General features: G+C 39.0%; 1 protein-coding gene across 6 annotated transcripts in view; it reads left to right on the top strand.

Moving 5' to 3' along the window:
* The window catches only part of FRAS1 (Fraser extracellular matrix complex subunit 1), a 449,074-nt gene that overhangs the window by 300,082 nt on the left and 128,188 nt on the right, over positions 1 to 20,804 (top strand). For all 6 annotated transcript variants that reach the window (XM_045392441.3, XM_005554975.5, XM_065545065.2 and 3 more), the window contains 4 exons: positions 1,021 to 1,174; positions 8,281 to 8,459; positions 13,421 to 13,537; positions 19,397 to 19,511. In XM_045392441.3, the coding sequence (XP_045248376.2) occupies positions 1,021 to 1,174; positions 8,281 to 8,459; positions 13,421 to 13,537; positions 19,397 to 19,511 (565 nt within the window). The remainder of the gene's footprint in view (positions 1 to 1,020; positions 1,175 to 8,280; positions 8,460 to 13,420; positions 13,538 to 19,396; positions 19,512 to 20,804) is intronic.

Genomic DNA, 20,804 nt, shown 5'->3' with positions numbered 1-20,804 from the left:
ACCTGGCTCCCTGAGCCCTGCTGGCACCAGACACTTGGGCATTTTATGAAATACACAGTGCATTGTCTCACATCTTTGGTTTCGCTTAAGCTGGGCCCGCTGTCTGGAATATGTTTCACCATGTATCTACTTAGAAATCCAATGTTTTTGTTATTCAAAATGAAATTATTTTTCTTAGGAAAATCTTCCTGAGGCTTCTTTCCTTTATTCTCCCACAGCTCCCTGCTCAAGCTTCTTACAGAGCATTAATCATGAGGCATCTTAATTATTTATGTGTCTGTGTCTCCCACTAGACTGTAAGTTCTGACACTGAGGTTTTGCTTCAGACGTGTTGTGTATATCAGGCCTCTAGCAATGGAGTCGGCATATAATAGGTGCTTAATGAATAATTCTTTTTTTTTTTTTGAGACAGTCTCCCTCTGTTGCCCAGGCTGGAGTGCAGTGGCGTGGTCTCGGCTCACTGCAACCTCCACTTCCTGGGTTCACGCCATTCCCCTGCCTCAGCCTCCCAAGTAGCTGGGACTACAGGTGCCCGCCACCACATCCAGCTAATGTTTTGTATTTTTAGTAGAGACGGAGTTTCACCATGTTAGCCAGGATGGTCTCGATCTCCTGACCTCATGATCCACTCTCCTCGGTCTCCCAAAGTGCTGGGATTACAGGCGTGAGCCACTGCACCTGGCCGAATAATTCTTAAATATGGGTGGGTGGATAAGATAGAAAGACAGGTAGATGGACAGATGAAAGAAAGAAATGGAGAGACTTAGTCTTTCTAAATAAGTTGTTTGTTTATGATAAACTAAAAAGAAAAAGCAGGATATATACACATGTAAATATATAGATAAATATGCGTATGTCTACACATAATATGAAGTCTATAGAGTGACTCTGAAATTGTGAATCTCTCTCTCTCTTACTCGATGATCTTTAACAACAACAGAGCTGAATAACTTATGTGTTTAAGGATTGATATATTCTTATTTTGCTTGGACCTAATTCTGCATTTTATTTTTATTTCAGAATGATAGAGGTCTTCAGCTTGTGGCTAATTCGATGGTGTGGGTTCCAGAAGGGGGCATGCTGCAGATCACCAACAGAATCTTACAGGCTGAGGCTCCTGGTGCCAGTGCTGAAGAAATCGTCTACAAGATTACACAAGACTACCCCCAATTTGGTAACTACTTTTTCCTTTGGCATGGTTTTATTGTTGCATTCGGCAGTGTAGGATTTGCTGCTGTACAGTGACATGAGGCAAGATTGCAATTCCAATGAACTAAGCTTTCTAATACCTTACAAATGCCCTTTAAAAACAGAATAATCATGATAGTTATCACACAACACGTTTACTAGGTAGTGTACTAAATTTTATAAACACATTATACATAACACCTACAATTTAAGTTTTAAAACAACTTCATTTTGCAGATGAAAATACTGGGTAAAGTAGCTTGCTGCAAGTCACTTAGCTAATATGTGTCAGTTTAATTTCAAAGGTCAGGCTCTTAAACTCTGCCTTATATGCCTTCTAGAATATCACTAGAGTTCTTCCTGATGAGACTTTAAAAAAATTACATGAAAACATTTTTCAGTGTTCTCCAGTGTTACTTCTTCCAGCAAGATAGTCAAATATGAAAACCTGAGAAATTTACCATTATCATCATCTGGAAATGGTGGATAAAATTGACTGGGCGCAGTGGCTCATGCCTGTAATCCCAGCACTTTGGGAGGCCAAAGCGGGAGGATCATGAGGTCAGGAGATCAAGACCATCCTCAGACCATCCTGGCTAACATGGTGAAACCCCGTATCTACCAAAAATACAAAAAATTATCCGGGCATAGTGGCAGGTGCCTGTAGTCCCAGCCACTCAGGAGGCTGAGGCAGAAGAATGGTGTGAACCTGGGAGGCAGAGCTTGCATTGAGCCGAGATTGTGTTACTGCACTCCAGCCTAGGTGAATGAGCGAGACTCTGTCTCAAAAAAACAACAAAAAAAGAAGTGCTGGTTAAAATTTAACAGGAATTATAAGGTGTTCGTAGCTGACTCCCAAGGATAGAGAGAAATCTCCAGGTGCCAGCAACGAAGAAGGCACTGAAGGCCAGTTATTGCAAGAGCTAATAGCATAGCTTCTCCAAAAGGGGTTGGGCATGTCTCAATAACCCAGGGGCTTGGGACTTAACGTACATGCAGAGACAGAACGTTGGAATCAAGATGCTGCATAAAGCCAGGACTCAGGAAGGACATGCCTTCAATTAAAAGGACAGAGTAGAAACAAGAAGCTCATCAGCACAGAGAGATGGCAGAGAAATCTGCCTCTTTCTTGGAGTCAGAGCAGAAAAAAAAGCCTGGTGAAAATTCAGAACTTTAGGCCTATTTTTCCGGTAAATCTCAGATTAAATTAGACCACGTGTCTTGTCTATGAAACCTGAAGCTGAGGTATTTTATGAAAATTAATCTCAGGCCGATGATACGTCTTGGGTTCTTTATTGAAACTAGTAGAAACCTACTACAGAAGGCCCACTCTCTGCTAAGCTACACAGGATTCTCAGAAGAAACCACTGAAGCTCAGAATTTAAAATTATGGAATATGGGAGGTAACAATCTGTAGTACCACAACCAAAACGAGCAAGAAGATTAAAACCCCAAGAATTTCAAATAAAGTAACAGTCTTATAAAAACTATGAAATAAGCAGATTTGAAATGATTTAAAGACATAAAAGAAGGAATTGAAACTGTGTGGAAACAGCAACATGATACAAAAATAAATGAACAGGTAGTTTTTTTTAAATAACTACATTGATCATGTGAAAATGAAAATTATTGCCATTAAAAGTAAAAACTCACTTGGCATATTAAATAGCAGAGGAAGAATAATCTGTTTTTCCTCTGGGCTGTCAGATTTTTTAAATTATATATTTTCTGTAGGGAGGAAAAAAGTTAACTTTTATTTAATTTAAAAGTAATTCTGATGTCCACAAAGACATTGAAAAGCCATCTAATCGAGAATGGGTGTTTGAAACAATCAGTCTAGCTGAGATGTCATTTATTATAGCAATGTAACCTTGGAAAAGGCAGGTATAAGGTCTTGTACCGTAGGTTTCTTTGAGAAGTTAGGCTAAATCATTAAAAAATTTTAAAAAAACACTTACACTAAAAAGTTGCAAAAACGGTGCAAAAGCTCTTGAATAACCTTTACTTATCTTCCCCTAATGTTAATGTCTTGTAACTATAGAACAATTATTGAAACCAGGAAATTAACACTAATACGATACTATTAATCAATTCACAGGCCTTATTCAAATTTTGCCAGTTTTCCCACCAATGCCCTTTACCCAATCCAGGATCTCAAATTACACTCATTTGCCATGTCTCCTTGGTCTCCTCCAATCTGCGACACACACTTCCTCCGTCTTTGTCTTTTATGACACTGACTCTTGAAGAGTGCTGGTTAGATATTTGTAGACTATCACTGAATTTGTGTTAGTCTGAGGATGATTTCTCATGATCAGGTTAAGGTTGTGCTTTTCCCCCTTTCTCAGTGCACCATCAGGAGGTACATAATCTCACTATGTCTTATGACAGGTGATGTTAACTTTGATCACTTGGTTAAAGTGGTGTCTATCAGATTTTTCCATTCTAAAGTCGCTATTTTTCCATATGTAATTAGTAAGTTTCCTGTTCTCATCGTACTTTCAACTACTGATTGTAAGCCAGGTATTTTTAAAGTCCTTTTCATCTCTAAAAATCTATGACTCTTTTGACATATTAAATTCTCTACCTTTATCTTTATCAGTAAAAGACAAAAAATTAAGCCCCCAAATTCCCTAGAAACAACACAATATTCCATTAAGTCTTAAACAAAACAATGCTGAATTAAATGGTTTTTAAGCAGATAAAAGTTTGCCATTTTAGTTTGATAAATATCACGTAGGCTTTATTGTGATGCTTTCCTGTTGTAACTCTTTTAATTAACTTCTTCCTATGAACATGATCTTTCCATGTATCCAGAGCCCCCTATTAGTAATAATCAAATCACGTTACCTAGAAACCATTCAAGAGTGAAATTGGTGGTGGGAACTAGAAGTCCACTTAACACAACTCTGCTTACATCTATCAGTCCCAATTATGTAAATTTGTGGAGACTTTACCTTGTACTTCCTCATCACTTAAGAAAGTTCAAGCTGGACTTTGGGCTTTTTGTGAAGAGCTGACGCCTTGAAACAGAGCCAAATGTAAATTGTTTGTGTAGTATGTGCATGAAGGACCTGAGTTCAACCACTTGCAGACTCACCACCATTTTCAGATACAGATGTTCCTCAACTTACACCCTGTTAAACTCATCGTAAGTTGAAAATATCGTTAATTGAAAATACATTTAATACATCTAACCTACTGAACATCATAGCTTAGCCTAGCCTGCCTTAAATGTGACCAGAATATTTACATTAGCCTAGAGTTGGGTAAATCATCTAACATAAAGCATGTTTTATAATTAAGTGTTTAATATCTCATGTAACTTATTAACTACTGTACTGAAAGTAAAAAACAATGGTTTTGCCCCATTGTAACTTCAAAAACTTGTAAGTCAAACTACTGAAACTCAGGGAGTATCTGTATAAATTTAGACAACTTGATTAATACTTGTATCCATAGCTGCTTACTTAGATTTGAAAGTTGATGTAATGAGATGATTTTAATGAAGTAACTTGAGAATCATTTGAAGGAGAACGTGATTTAACCTAACACATTGGCAATTCCAAATTATGTATCATAATGTAAGATGCGTTAATATGAATGATCTCAATCTCAAAATGATTCATGGAGATTCAAATGGTATTCCAATTCTTAATACCTACTAAATCTTCCCTTCAAAATTATTGGTTAAAATATAGACTTCAGTATAAAGGAAATCTCCAATAGAGATCATTTTCTGTTTTTTAAACTTGGATTTTCATATGTTTAAAATATTGTCTCTTTGTAGTCATATTATGATTAAAGCATAGGTGAGGTACTACCGAAAAAAAAAAAATGGTTAGCTCTCACCCCTCTGCAGAGAATCCCACAATAGGCTGATATTTCTCCTTGTCCACTCATGGACTTGTCACAAAGGCACCTGTATTCAGCATGTCTAGTACTGAACCCTTCGTCTTCCCTTCAACCCCCTCCACCTTCTGTATGATTGATGGCCAGTAGTGGCATCCAGTCACCCAGCCCAATAGGTAATTCTTGTTGATGCCTTCCTCTGTCATCCTTTGCAGGAACATTTGTCAAGTTCCATTGCTCCCACTTCCTCAGTAACTCTTGCATCTGTGTTTCTTTCCAGTCTAACCTCTGTTGTCTTAGTTCAGGTTCTCATCTCTCCTCTGGATTTGACAGTAGTCTTGTAATTGGTTAAATCATCTATATAAATGTTATCTACTGTTGTTACCACTTTTAGAGAATAAAGTCCAGCCCCTTTAACAGGATTGTCAACTCTTATAGGCTTTCTATATTCTGACCACATGTTGTGTGTTCTAAATCGATTCATGTCATTCACCTACTGGAAAACTCACAGTGACTCCCAGTTGCTTATGGGGATAATCTTTGGGGTAGGAGCTGCATCTTGCCTAGCTTTGAATCCCTCCATTCCTGAGGGGCCTATCACAGTCATTAGTACTTAGTGGGTACTCAATGACTATTTATTGAGTTAAAATTAATGGGATTAGCAAATACCTTATGATTCCTGTTAATCTGTATGACATGAAAGTGATTTTTTTTACATAAACATTTAGGTTTGTTTCATTAGGGCTTATTAGGAAAATTCTGCTTTGCTTTTTTATCGTAAAGCAGAATAACTAGGAAATCAGCATTTGAATATTTTCTACTCTCCACATTTTCATTGCGGAAATTTTCTTTCACAATATTTTGCAACTGTACTCACACCATAAGCAGTCTGCATCCTAGAAATCTATATTTATTAACAGCATCTTAGGAATGGAAGTTGAACCAGAGAGAGAAAGGTAATGGAATTTTTTTTTTACTTGAGTACAAATAAGTTATAATACAAGAAAGAAAACTACAGTGAGTTGATTCTGCATATGATTATATAAAGAGTAGCATAGTCATGTTTCTCTCTTATTTTGGTATTTCATTACCATCCGGGATATTATGCTTGTTCTAAATTTGAATTTAGTGCATATAAATATTAGAATGAGTGTCTGCATTGAGTAAGAAAACAAATTTCTGTAGGGTAATCAAAATGTGCCATCAGTTGCCCATTATGTCTAGTGTCTAGTGTATTAAGATTTGAGTATTCTCCTATAGAATATTTTAAAAATTGACACTCTATCTATCTGTCTTTCTTTCTCTCTCCCTCTTCCTCACCCTCTCCCTCCCACTATCAGAGTGTTAGAGTGGCTCCTTTCAGATTTATTGTTAGATGCATTTTCATGAGAATCTAGCTTCATCCATTCTTCTGTTTGGTCTTCAATTGAAGGCATAGTCTCCCTGTGAAATTGTAATTGCTTCTATAACACCTCTGTATTTTCAGTCTCACTTTAAGAAGATAGAAGGTGAAAGTGATAGAAGGTGCTTTAGGTGAAGAACAAGCAGTACAAACAGATTGCTGGTGATGGTGGTGTTTAGATATAGATTTCCTTGCCTCAGTTCTAATAAAGTTTAAAGAATTAATGAGGAGAAAACATGATAAGTTATTTAGCAGTGTAAATACTGATACATATTCACAAAATAATGGTGATTGGTACCAGAGCTTCATGACCAGCTTCATGATCAGATTCAAATCCCAGCTCATCAACTTAACATTTGTGTAACTTCTAACAGTTATTAAACTGTGAACCTAAAGACCTTCATGTGTAAAATGAAGACGATAATGGCATCATTCAGAATAATTAAATAGAATTAATGAGAAGTTTATTAGTCCGTTTTCACACTGCTGATAAAGACATGCCTGAGACTGGGAAGAAAAAGAGGTTTAATTGGACTCACAGTTCCACATGGCTGGGGAGGCCTCAGAATCATGGCAGGAGGAGTGAGGCACTTCTTACATGGTGGCAGCAAGAGAAAATGAGGAAGAGGCAAAAGTGGAAGCCCCTGATAAACCCATTAGATGTTGTGAGACTTATATACTATCAGGAGAATAGCATGGGAAAGACCGGCCCCTGTGATTCAATTACCTCCCCCTGGGTCCCTCCCACAACATGTGGGAATTCTGGGAGATACAGTTCAAGTTGAGATTTGGGTAGGTACACAGCCAAACTATGTGAAGAAAGATGACCAACATTATTTTTAAGCACCTGTAAAGTATATACTATTATTTTCTTTTTCTGAATGAGTAATGAAAGCTTACGCAGCTTAAGGAAGCTCACTCAGCTAAAAGCAATGGGGTTGGGTTTGAATCACCACATAGAATATAGTGGGGTGTCTGCCATGTGTCTTCCACTGTTAGCTATTACAAGTTAAGCATCCCTAATCCAAAAATCTGAAATCTGAAATGCTCCAAAATCCATAACCTTGAAAGCACTGACATGATGCCACAAGTGGAAAATTCTACCCCTGACCTCATGTGAAAGGTTACAGCCAAAACTTATTTCGTGTACAAAATTTATTTTTAAATATTGTATAAAATTACCTTCAGGCTATGTGTGTAAGCTGTATATAAAACATCAGTGAGTTTCATGTTTAGACCTGGGCCCTGAATCTAAGATATCTAAGATATCTCATTATGTATATGAGATATCTTATAAAAAATCTGAAATCTGAAACACTCTGGTCCTAAGAATTTCAGATAAGAGATATTGAACCTGTATTACAATCATTGGACAGAACTCTCTCATGAAAATTTTCCGCCGAATTGTTTCTAACTTCCCATTATGTTTTCACCAAAAACTTCCTGGCTGGAAACCATTTTCTGTTACATAGAAAGTTGTGCATAGAAATGAATCCATTCAATGCCCAGTATTTGAATATTTGTCTATAGTATTTGCTGCTATCTGGGTCTCCTTATGTAATTTTTAATAGATAATAAGTCAGTAACTTCACACATGAATTGTCCTTGAATGACTTTTAGTTCTTTTAGCAGGAAGCCTGAGAATTCTATTTCTAAAGGTGGATTCAATACTATCTATTGAATTATGTGTTAACAACTTCTCCTTCACCTTAGATAAAAATAAAGAAGTACATCATTTCTTTTTAGTTAAAAAAAAAAAAATGAGTAGTAGGAAAGGAGGTAAGGGCTCTGACTTTTCCTAGGGACCCTCACTAACTGTGTGGCCTGTGCCTTCGTAGGGGAGGTGGTCCTTCTGGTGAATATGCCTGCAGACAGCCCTGCAGATGAAGGGCAGCACCTGCCTGATGGGAGGACGGCTACCCCCACCAGCACCTTCACCCAGCAGGACATCAATGAAGGCATCGTATGGTACAGGCACTCAGGAGCCCCAGCCCAGAGCGACTCCTTCCGCTTCCAGGTACCCTCTGCTTCCTGACTTCTCTGAAGTCTGATGAATCCAATAATCCAATCATTCTTATTTATAATTACCTTGAGTAATTTTCTGCAGTTGACAGGAAATCACGTTTGGGGGATGTGTTAGTCCATTTTCATGCTGCTGATAAAGACATATCCGAGACTGGGTAATTTACAAAGAAAAAGAAGTTTAGCAGACTCACAGTTCTGTGTGGCTGGAGAGGCCTCACAATCACAGTGGAAAGCAAAAGGCATGTCTTACGTGGCAGAAGGCGGGAGAGAATGAGAGCCAAGTGAAAAGGGAAACTCCTTATAAAATCATCAGATCTCGTGAGACTCACTGCCAGGAGAACAGTATAGGGGAAACTGCCACCATGATTCAGTTATCTCCCACCGGGCCCCTCCCACAACATGTGAGAATTATGGGAGCTATGATTCAAGATGAGAATTGGATGGGGACCCAGCAAAACCATATCAGTGGAATTCCCTACAAAATATAATTCATAACATTAGTTTTTTTAATTTGTCAGTTCAGATATATGTGTATCTTTACAAGCAGAGTTATCCACAACCAAGATGTTTAGGTTAGATAATGGCCAAAGTGTTCAAAAAAAAAGTCTTTAAAAGATAAAAAAATACTATATGGAGAAAAAAAAAATCTTACCTTCTAGTTTTGAATGTTCTTGCAACACTTACTGTCTTGTGATAATCATGGGCCTATAGCCAAACTCAACAGGTTTAGGTGTCAGGTCAGCAACTTACTAGCTATACAACTTTGGGCAAATTACTTGAGCAAAACTTCTGTGCTTCATTTTCCTTGTCTGTCAAATAGGATTATTGTGAGGATTTAATGAGTTAATACATATAGAGTACTTAGAATACTGCCTATCACATAGTTAGCGTTATATAAGGGTTTGTTATTACCATTTGTAAAAATCAGTCAAGTACCAGACTGTAAGGAGACCTTCAGTAGATTAAAGAACAAGAATTATACTGCATAGGCTGGGTATGGTGGCTCACGCTTGTGATCTCAACACCTCAGGAGGCCAAGGCAGGCAGATTGTGTCAGTCCAGGAGTTTGAGACCAGCTTTGACAACATGGTGAAACCCTGTCTTGACAAAAAATACAAAAATTAGATGGGCATGGTGGCAGCTAAGCAGAAGGATCACTTGAGCCTCGGAGGTGGAGGCTGCACTGAGCCATAACCATGCCACTGCACTCTAGCCTGGATGACAGAGCGAGACCCTCCCCCACGGCAAAAAAAAAAAAAAAAAAGAAAAAGAAAAATTATATGCATATGTTCTCTGGCTATTATAAATATAATTATAAATTATAAATTAATAATAAAATGATAAACAAAAATTCAGGCCACTTGGAATATTTTAAATGGTCTCTTCAATAATTACTAGGAAATTCCTTAAAGAAAATCAGAACAGCAAACACTTAAGAAATATGGATGAGGAGGAAATAACCTATCAAAACTTAAATCATATGGACAAAATGGTACTCAGAAGAAAATTGATGCACTTAAGCGCTTATTATTGAGCAAGAAAGCATTAAAATACGTGGACAAAATATTTAACTCGAGAAGCCAGAGAACTGCAAGGGAAACCTAAGGAACGCAAAAGGAAGGGATTAGTAGAGATAAGCAGAGGAATTGGTTAATTATAAAATGCTAGAAATGACAAACAAATACAAAACCTGATTCTCTGAAGATCAATAAAATTAGGAAGACCTCTGACGAGCATGATTTGGAAATAAAGAATCATACAGAAATACAAAGGAATAAGGAATTATGAATGAGAAAGAGTGTTTAAGCATGGATACCGAGAAGAATTTGGTAAAGTGTCAGAGAAAATATCTATGTTTATGGGGAACAGCCAAAGCGGTGTCAGGGCCTCTCAAAGTCTGAGTCTTTTTCTTTGTCTAGGAATCCAGCTGGCGCTCAACTCACCCAGCTCACCTTGTTAAAATGATCGTCCATTCTGCTTCTGATGTCTGGCATGTACATCTTCATCGCCTAATTTATATTGTGTAAAAGATGTGCTTTTCCAGAGAGCAGGTTGAGATAAATTTGGAAACTATTAAAATGAGATTATCCTGAGCACACTGAATGTCCAATGAGTGAGCAAACATTGGGTGCCCTTTGCCCAAGTTAACTTTTCATTTTTAGCACCTAGAGACTGTAGCAGTCATCAGAGAATGGGTCAGAATGAAGGCAAAGACCTCAATCAAAAGAAGTCACCTCTGCAAACTAGAATCCTCAGATCTGCCTTTGCCTTCGTAGGGTCAGAAAGGAGAATGTTATCAATATGGAGCACTTGCCTGGAAGCAGAATCTAAGTAGCTGCTCAAAGTAATATTTGATGACTTTTGTAATTTGGTTACTGAGTAAATAAAGCAAATAAAGTTTTCAAAATAAAAAATAAAATAACAAAAAATAGTGATTAAAAAAAAAAACTCACTGGATGAAGTCATCCAGTTGAATGAACTTTATTACTTACAAAGTGATTTCCTTTACAGAGCCTTCACACATTTTGCTCAAAATGTGTTTAGAACTCCTATGTGAAATTGCCTTCAAAATGTGTGGGATATTCTTTAGAATATCCTCCATAGTGGCAGTGTATCATCTTTTGGAAGTGGATTAAAAAATATAGCTAAATAGTCAAAAGTCAGACTAAGGTCTGGTGAGAAAAAGAGTGGTAATTATTTTGGGTGAAAGTGGGGAATAATTATGAAGTAATGGGCTCAGAGTTCCTGTATGATTTGTAAACTTTGTCTGAAGACATTCCAAAGTATGCATTTTGAACACTGACAGCATCTTTGTTGGAAATATGAAACAACTCTCTGGGATTATGTTCTCCTGATGTAAAAGTTTTGGCGTGTTTATTGTAAAAGTCTCATTGTTTTATAGGCATACCTCCTATTTTGATGTGAAGTGAGATAGACACGACAGCTAAGTGCTAACATAAGTGGTTAGCAAGTTTTCCCATTCATCATTTTAGTGTCCCTAAAGGATTTCAAACTTTAAACATATCCTATCCTAATAATTCTTTTTCTTTTTCCTTTTTTTTTTTCTTTAAAGCAGAAAATGCAGTATAATGAGTTGCATGGATTTTTTTTTTTTTGAGACAGAGTTTCACTCAGTTGCCCAGGCTGGAGTGCAGTGGTGTGATCTTGGCTCACTGCAACCTCTACCTCCCAGGTTCAAGTGATTCTCCTACCTCAACCTCCCGAGTAGCTGGGATTACAGGTGCCTGCCACCATGCCTAGCTAATTTTTTGTATTTTTTAATAGAGACGGGGTTTCACCATGTTGGCCAGGCTGGTCTTGAACTCCTGACATCAAGTGATCCGCCTGCCTCGGCCTCCCAAAGTGCTGGGATTACAGGCGTGAACCACCACGTCCAGCCAAGTTGCATGGATTTAATGCCATTTTAATGTTGATGTACTGTCATGAGCCATCAATGGATCCCATCTGTTACTCTGCATCCAAGATTTAGGACATATGTAATGTGAATGGGATTAGAAAATAGAGCATGGCATAGTGCAAAGAAAGCGTGCACATTCAGAGTCATTTTTTGGTGTGGGAAGGAGCCCTGGTTTGGGTATATTCAGGTCACTTTGACACAGCCTTAGGAAATGCGGTTTGAAAAAGACCAACACATTTCCCATCAGTGTCTTTTCTAGATTGATTCATTTGCTCAGTAATATGACCACATTTCACTACCTATTCAATGTTTGGTTCTTTTTCTTCAAAAGATAGAATATATTCCACCACCACCCCGCTATCCCTTTTCTAATTTCCTAAAGCTACCAAAGTGAGTGACTTGGTCAGTGGAATGATTGTAAACCTGACTGATCTGGTTAAATACTGCCACTTGTTGGCTTTGTGACTTTGACACATTGCTTAAATTTTCTGACCTTTAGTTTCCTCACCTGTAAAAAGGGGATAATAATATCTACTCCGTGGATACTAAGTAAGAGAACCTTGAAAAGTAGCTAATGCAATGCTGAACCCGTAATAGTAATAGATGATGAGTGAATTATAGTTATTGGTGGTAAGATCATTTACAGAGATGCTGTATCTCCTTAAAAACATGTATTTTGAGACTCGATCCCAGGCATCTGATGTGATCAAGATAAAGACAGAGAAGACAGGCTTTCTATTGGAGTAACTTTTAAAGACATAGAGAAAGGGCTACTGTCCCTGCCCCTTTTTCTCAGAATTGGTAGAACTCAGCCCCCTGCCATATGAAATTAATGCAACTCCACATGTCACACAGGGCTTAGCAAACAATGGAGAGAAGGAAGGTTTAAGAGGGCAGTCCAGTAACTGATGAGGAGGGAGAAGCTGCATAGGAAAAGCAACATTCTTCAGGTTTTTGAAGCAGGAAAAAGTTGATTTTGTGACCATTACACTAATTGTGAATGTTACTAATCTTGCCCTGCAATGATGAGGCTGAGATTTGTCACTTACCTATCATTTACCTGTGCTGGTTAAAAATGAAAGAAATGGAATACAAATCTTATTACATACTCATAATAAGATATTATATAGTCCTCAAAAACTATGTTTTCTGGTGTGTTTAATGATATAGCAAAGTATCATATTATTGTAAGTAAAAAATTATAATATGCAATTGATATGTGTGCATATAAAATGTTAAATATCAACATATTAATATTCATTATTTCTAGGTAGTGAAATTCTAGATTATTTTTAATTTCTTATTTACATTTTCCTGCATTTTCAGCTTTGCTTAAAATGAAATCAGTAAAAGATCAACATTAAAATATGAACCAGTAAAAGATCAATATTAAAATATGAAGGGCGGAATGAGAGTTGTAATGCAGGAGCGTATAGAATTCAAAGACAGCTGGCTTAAAAGAGGGAAAAACCCACGTGTGGACATGCTCTGCCCAATAGAAGATGAGAGGCTCACCAGAATGACCTTCTTTTCAGGTGTCCAGTGCCTCTGATGCCCAGACCCACCTGGAGAGCCGCATGTTCAACATCGCGATCTTACCACAGACACCTGAAGCACCTAAACTGTCTCTGGAAGCATCTCTCCATATGACTGTGAGTTGGGTGGGAGGCTTGTGGTTTCCACTTGGAGGAGGCACACAGCACGCTGATGGGATTTGATAGAGTGTCCTGGTTTTGTATGCAGTAAGTGCCTGGCCCAGATCACACACTCAGGGGCCAGAAAGCCTAGTGATCACATTTCTCATTGACTTGAAAAAGGAACTTAAAATTCCCAGAATGAAAGGAAGGTTATGCGGAATCCATATTGACCTCCCATCCATCGCTGATGTCCCTTCTACAGTAGTCCAGACATTCCAGGGATCCTCCTTAAAAACTTGGAGAAAATTTCGGGCTTATGTCCATGAAATCAATATTTGGGTATCATTGGTTCCCTAGTTATAGCACCATGTAGTGGAGAAACTATTATTCCATCTTCTAGAAGCCCTATGAGAAACTTTCCACTGTAAAAGTTTCCTCAAGAAGGTGCTGTCAGTCCTGAATCCAGAAAGATAAATAGCAATTATCCAAGTGAAAATTTGGGAGCACATTGGGAGGAATGGAGAGGTGATGACAAAGGGCATTGCCACAAGTGAAAAGAGCACATGCAAAGGCCCAGAGGTGACAGAGAATAGAACTGTTGCAAAACTGCAAACAGTTCAACAAGACTGGAGAAATTAGGAAGGCGGCAAGGAGGTGTGATGAGGATAAGGAGGTCATCAAGCTATCACAGAAAGCCTCGTATGCTGGTGGGAAGGAGTGTGGGCCATGGGAAAATGTGAAGCAAGGTGTCAACTAAATTGGTGCCTGAAGCTTAGTTGAGACAATTAGCAACTCCCCCGTAACCGTCTCTCTGGGGAGGGGAGAGGGTGAGTGCTATAATGCCAAACCCCTCTTCCAGACAGAGCCGCAAACATGTAAGACCTTGTAAATTAATCATCATGGGTCCACATTTTAGTTAGCACCCACACAATTACGCTCCAAAGCAGTGTATCAGCCTTGAGCCACAACAAAGAGAACATTAGAAATTATGGGTCTGGGATATGACAGAGACATAAAGGGGAAAATAGAAAGTTTTTAATGAATAGCTGGTATTGGCATTTCCACCGTAAACCGTAATTTAAAGAAATCATAATTCAGCAGCACTATAAAGTCTATAATTCATCATTCTGACTGGAGGAACTTGGATCAGAATTTTCTCTAAACTATTAAGAAAAATGTGCACACACAGGTCTTGCCAAATGCTAATGCAGAGTTATTTTAAGTTTGGAGGAAACAGTGGGCCGGGAACCAGGAAGACAGTGTTGTTGTCTGCACTGTCACTGTGAACCCCTGAAAAGAATTTTCAAGTCACTTAGCCTTTAAGGGCTTAGGTTGCATACGTGCAAATTAGGTCTGTCCAGTTAAAACTTAGGTTAGTTTATTGTAAACTGTGATTAGCCTACTCATATGTTACTTAAAATATATAGTTTATATATTTTTTGACACTAATTAGGGCCATTACGATAGGACATTCTTGTGATCTGTAATAAAAATTCATTCTCAATTTAGTCATTTAGTCTCATCTAATAACACAAGTTTTGCAGATATTTGGTAAATATATTGTGAATGCATATGGTAAATAACTATATGGCATATTTAGTATACTTGTATATGTGATTAAATGTAGGAATCTACTTCTCCATTCATTCAGTCTTTCATTCATAAACACTTTTGAGCTCCTAATGTAGGTTAAGAGCTGTGGAAGACATTGGAGAGTCAATGACCATAAAACACAGTCTTTATTCTCAAGGAACTTTGAGTCTAAAAGAGGAGACAAGCAAATAAATAAGCAGGGATAATACAATGATAAATGCCATGGCAGAGCAATGATATGGCAGCAAATGGGAGGGCACCAAATCCAGCAGACCATGAAAGAGGGTCACAGAAGCATCCTTTGGTGGGGAACAGAGCAGGGTGAGTGTAAATTATCTAGAGACCAGGGTTCTCAAACTTAATCCTATATCAGAATCACTATAGAGTTGATGAAAACACAGATTGCACTCACCCACTTCCTACTCCTTCCCTCTGAGTCTCCAAAGTCCATTGTATCATTCTTATGCCTTTGCATCCTCGTAGCTTAGCTCCCACTTATGAGTGAGAACATACAATGTTTGGTTTTCCATTCCTGAATTACTTCACTTAGAATAATAGGTGAGGGATAAAAGACTACAAATTGGGTTCAGTGCATACTGCTCGGGTGATGGGTGCACCAAAATCTCACACTTCATTACTAAGGAACTTACTCATGTAACCACATACCATCTGTTCCCCCAAAAAACCTATGGAAATAGAAAATTTTAAAAATTAAAAATTAAAAAAATAAAACACAGATTGCTGGAACCCACCACAGTGTTTTCTAATTTAGTGGATCTGGTGTAGGGTCAAGAATTTGCATTGCTAAAGAGTTTCTAGGTAATGCTGTTTGCTGCTTCCCAGATCACCACACTAGAAGAACCACTCATCTAGACTAAATTGGGGGGAATGTATCCCAGTCTTGAGGAACAACAGGTGAACAAAGGTGGAGACAAGGGAGAACATGACACATTTGAAGCATTACAGGTCGTTCAGTTGGCTGGAGCATAAAATACGTTAAGTGAAAATGTAGTAAGAACTGAGAGTCAGATCATGGAAGACCTTAAGTATAAGATAGAGTTTCCATTTTGTCCTGAAATGCTGTTGGGGCAAATAAGGTGTTGAGGGATTTGTAGCAGAGAAGTGCCATGATCAGATTTTTAATGATACATTTCGGAAGATCATTCTGGCTACAGGGTAGAAAACATCCTAGATGGGGGCCAGTCAGAAAACAAACAGGCTATTGCAGTCATCTAGAGCAAGAACAATTAGTGGCATGAGCCCATGGTTAAGAGTTCAGGAGATCTTGAAGAGATTTGCACACAAATGTTCATTGTAGCATTATTCACAGTAGCCAAGATGTGGAAGCAATCTAAATATCTATCAGCAGAGAAATGGATAAAGAAAATGTGGTACACACATACACACATACAGAGAGAAGAATATTATTCAACCTTACAAAGGAAGGAAATCCTGTCACAGGCTACAACATAGATGAATGTTTAAGACATTATGATAAGTAAAGTAAGCCAGTCACAAAAGAACAAAAACTGCATGATTCTGCTTATGTGAGATATAAAGTAGAATGTAGTCAAAAGAAGTAGAAAGTAGAATGGTAGTTACCAGGTGTAAAGTGTGTGACACAATGGGAGAGGGAGAAAGGGGGAGTTGTTCAGTGGATATAGAGTTTCAGCTTTGCAAGATGGGAGAGTTCTAGAGATCTATTACACAACTGTATGCATATAGTCAGCACTACAGAGCTGTGCGCTGACAAATGGTTATGATGGTTAAAAACAAAGTGGGGGATAGATTAAGAGAGACTTAGAGACACAGAGACACAGTGGCTTCCTATATATGGAAGGCGGGTGAAACACCCAGTGTCTGAGGATATACAGGTGCCATTCCTCAAGATCAGGAATGTACAAGGACTTTTGGTGGGAAGCATGACAAGTTGAGTCTGGGATGTGCTGGTGAAGGGTGTGGTGGAGCAGAGAGAGTGAATTCACAGATGTGATAAGTGTGTGGGCTGGGGCAGATCGCACAACATTTCATAGGTCATTGTAGGAACTTGGCTTTTCTTCTGATTAAAATGGGAAGCCATTGTGGGGTGTTGAGCAGAGGCCTCATGTCCTTGTGAGAGGATCACACTGGCTGCTGTGCTGAAAGGGAGTGTAAGGGAGGCAAGAGAGCAATTGAGAGGCCACTGGGGTAATCCTGGGGAGAGACTGTGGCCCTCAGCAGAGTGGTGGCAGTGGGGTGGGAGAAGCAGTTGGACTCGATATATTCAGAGGTAACGTGGCCATTGTGAAAAGAATTATTCTGTAATCTTCTTTTGTTGACAGATATACTATTTTTAAAGTGTCTTTTGCAATGATTTCTATGACGTTTAATCTCTCATTTCTTACTATGTTTAACTGATAAATATTGAACATTCTAAGTAGCCAATATTAAAATTGATTATACTTTGATATATCTCAAACTCATTATTGCTTTCCTCACGGAATCAGTCCTTTTTCTATGTAATGTCTATTTCTATTAGGAGAAAAATAGTATCAATAAATTTCAAAATAGACTGTTACCTTGGCTGGAACACGTTTCCCTTTGCACAGTCCCATGTCCACAATAATTCCCTCTTTTTATCACTTTATTATTTTAGGGACATCTAGATTTTCAGAATATCACATGGTACTCTGAGAATGTTCAGTTATTATGATAGTTTTGATATTAAAAGGTAGCGAACAGTGCCAAACAATGTACAGAACCTGTACTTTTTTGTCTGTTAGTTGTCCCCACATGCGTACATATTTATAGGTGTGTACAAACATGTATGGGATAGTAACACCTTATATATGGCATATAGTTTTAATTTGTTGTCCTTACTTGTTTTATATTAGGGTGAGAGACCAGCTGCTATTCGCAATTCTAATTTTCCTTGCTCATTACATTCCAGACCTGAGCAAGGGCCTGAAATATGACTCTTTACTATAGGGGGATTGTTCCAACCTGCAAATGCTGCCTCTCCCCAGGACAAATATGCCTTGGGAACAATTACAAAGCAACTGCAACCTTCAATCTTTTCATGGTTAAAGGGAGACACCACTCCCTCCTCTATGAGCATTACTGAGCCCTGCTTAATCCCTTTCTAAATGAGGAGATTCCACCTGAAAGAAGGAGGGCTTCAAAGGGCAGAAGAGCACGTCACACTCTAACCCACCTTCAGGGGTCAGTTAGGAAGAGTCCATGATGAGCTGGATGTTTTTATTCTGTTTTACAACAGCATGCCTGACCCAAGCGAGGGGCCCCTGCTCAGGCTAGTTTCCCTCTTCTCTCCACACTGTTTTTGCTGCTGTCCCCAACCCACCACCATGCCTAGTGATGGGAGTCTGAAGCTCTCCTTTTTGTTTTTTAAGTGTTGCCACTGTTAGTGGGTTATGGATGTGCACAGGGAAAGGGATAGTAAAGTTACATACGCATCAGTCCTCTGATTAATATTGCCTCACTCATTCACTGGGTTCTGAAAGCTGGAAGAGAAAAGGCAGTATCTAGTTCTTTTAACCAGTAGAATGGAGAAAAAGGGAAATATTGGCTATTTTATGTGCTTTAATAAAGAAATACCTCTTAAACCTCTGCATGCAAATGGTGAGCCTTTTTTGATGTTTGAGGTGAGTTCACTTTTAGCCCTTTGTTACCAGAAGGCATCACAGTTTCCATTAGCAAAATTGGGGACCTGGGGGGCAATGCTCTGAAGAACTTCTTGGGGCCAAGACTTAAGTATGTTAAGCTGAGTCCTTAGAACTTCTGGCCAGATTCAACTTAGCCCATTAAGTCAGAGGAGCAGCAGTGAGCTATGACCACTGCACTCCAGCCTGTGACAGAGCTAGACCCTGTCTCTTAAAGAAAACAAAAAGTTAGAGGAGAGACACAGTGAGCCAGCTGTGATTAGCAAGAGAGTAGAAGAGCCAGCTGGGATGCCCCATTTGGAAACGTGTTCCACCTAAGAAAAAAGTGATAATATCAGAATCCCCACCACGTGCACTGATGTAACTGTGGGGGCAGTTCGGGGAGAGAAGACTAGGGTACAAAAAAACTTGAAAAGGACTCTCTAAACCTAGGAGGGGAGGCTTGGGAAAAATCTGCAATGCAGGAGACCAGATCCTTCTTTTGAACTCTTGAAAATTTTACTAAGTGTGACTAATTTAAAAGCCCAGAGCAATTTTTTTTTTTTCTTAATAAGGTCTGTTTTTGCCTCTGGCTTTGGTTTTTCATACCATGTTTTCCTCTTCCTTCTTAAACTTTGTTTAGGCTCGAGAAGATGGCCTGACTGTCATTCAGCCTCATTCCCTCTCCTTTGTAAACTCTGAGAGGCCAAGTGGAAAGATTGTCTACAATATCACTCTACCTCTGCATCCAAATCAAGGTAAGATCTGTAGTAAATGATCTTTTGAGTGATATTATCATATTCTAGTTTCTGACCAGTCTTAATATCTCTGGAGTTTTGTCTGCTTACATACACAGAGGTATATTCATCGAGGTTTCAAGGAATACTAATTATTCATATTCCTTGCTCCTGTCTTCTAGTTTAGAACTAATTGAGAGAGAAAAAGACTGTGGTCTGAAGGAGATGAATGTGATGGCTTTGGCACTGACATAGCATGCTGGATGGAGAATGTACATGCTACCGGGTTGAGCTCCCCTCCCGTGTACTGGCAGAACTGGACACATAGGCATTGTCTCTGTAGGACCAGAGCCTGCCCCAGTGAGGTTATGACAGGGGAATGGACCAGAATGAGCATAAGTTCAGGATAAGGAATTCTGCCAGGGAGCCCAAAGGGGGCTGAGCCACACATATTCAGTTCCTTCCCCAATTGGATATGTTGCTCCTCCTCCTATCTGGGAACATGGGAATGTGGAACTATAGTCAGAGGAGATTTGGGGCCCTGCCATCATGAGTCCCCAACCTTTAGATCTCTTGACTTTGGGCTTAACTAATAAGCTTATGCCTGTGTTAGTCCATTTTCATATTGCTATAAAGAAATAACTGAAACTGGATAATTTATAAAGAAAAGAGGTTTAATTGGCTCATGGCTTCACAGGCTGTACAGGAAGCATGGATGGGGAGGCCTCAGGAAACTTACAATCATGGCGGAAGGTGAAGGGGAAGCAGGTACATCTTACATGGCCGGAACAGGAGGAAAGCGGGTGGGGGAGATGTCACACACTTTTAAACAACTAGATTTTGTTTAAAATCTCACTCCTTTGGGAGGCTGAGGCAGGCGGATCACGAGGTCAGGAGATCGAGACCATCCTGGCTAACAAGGTCAAACCCTGTCTCTACTAAAAAAAAAAAAAAATACAAAAAATTAGCTGGGCATGGTGGTGGGCACCTGTAGTCCCAGCTACTTGGAAGGCTGAGGCAGGAGAATGGCATGAACTCAGGAGGCGGAGCTTACAGTGAGCTGAGATCACGCCACTACACCTCCAGTCTGTTCGGCAGAGCAAGACTCCATCTCAAAAAAAAAAAAAAAAGAAAGAAAGAAAATCTCACTCACTCACTCACTCACTCACTCACTATCACCAGGACAGCAGCCGGGGGGTGGTGTTAAACCATTAGAAACTGCACTTGTGATCCAGTCGCCTCCCACCAGACCCTGCCTCCAACATTGAGGATTACAATTGAACATGAGATTTGGGTGGGGACACAGATCCAAAT

The sequence above is a fragment of the Macaca fascicularis genome, chromosome 5, assembly GCF_037993035.2.
Source record: "Macaca fascicularis isolate 582-1 chromosome 5, T2T-MFA8v1.1".
NCBI lineage: Eukaryota > Metazoa > Chordata > Mammalia > Primates > Cercopithecidae > Macaca > Macaca fascicularis.
Note: the sequence above shows the minus strand (reverse complement) of the source record. Positions and strands in the feature narration are given on the sequence as shown.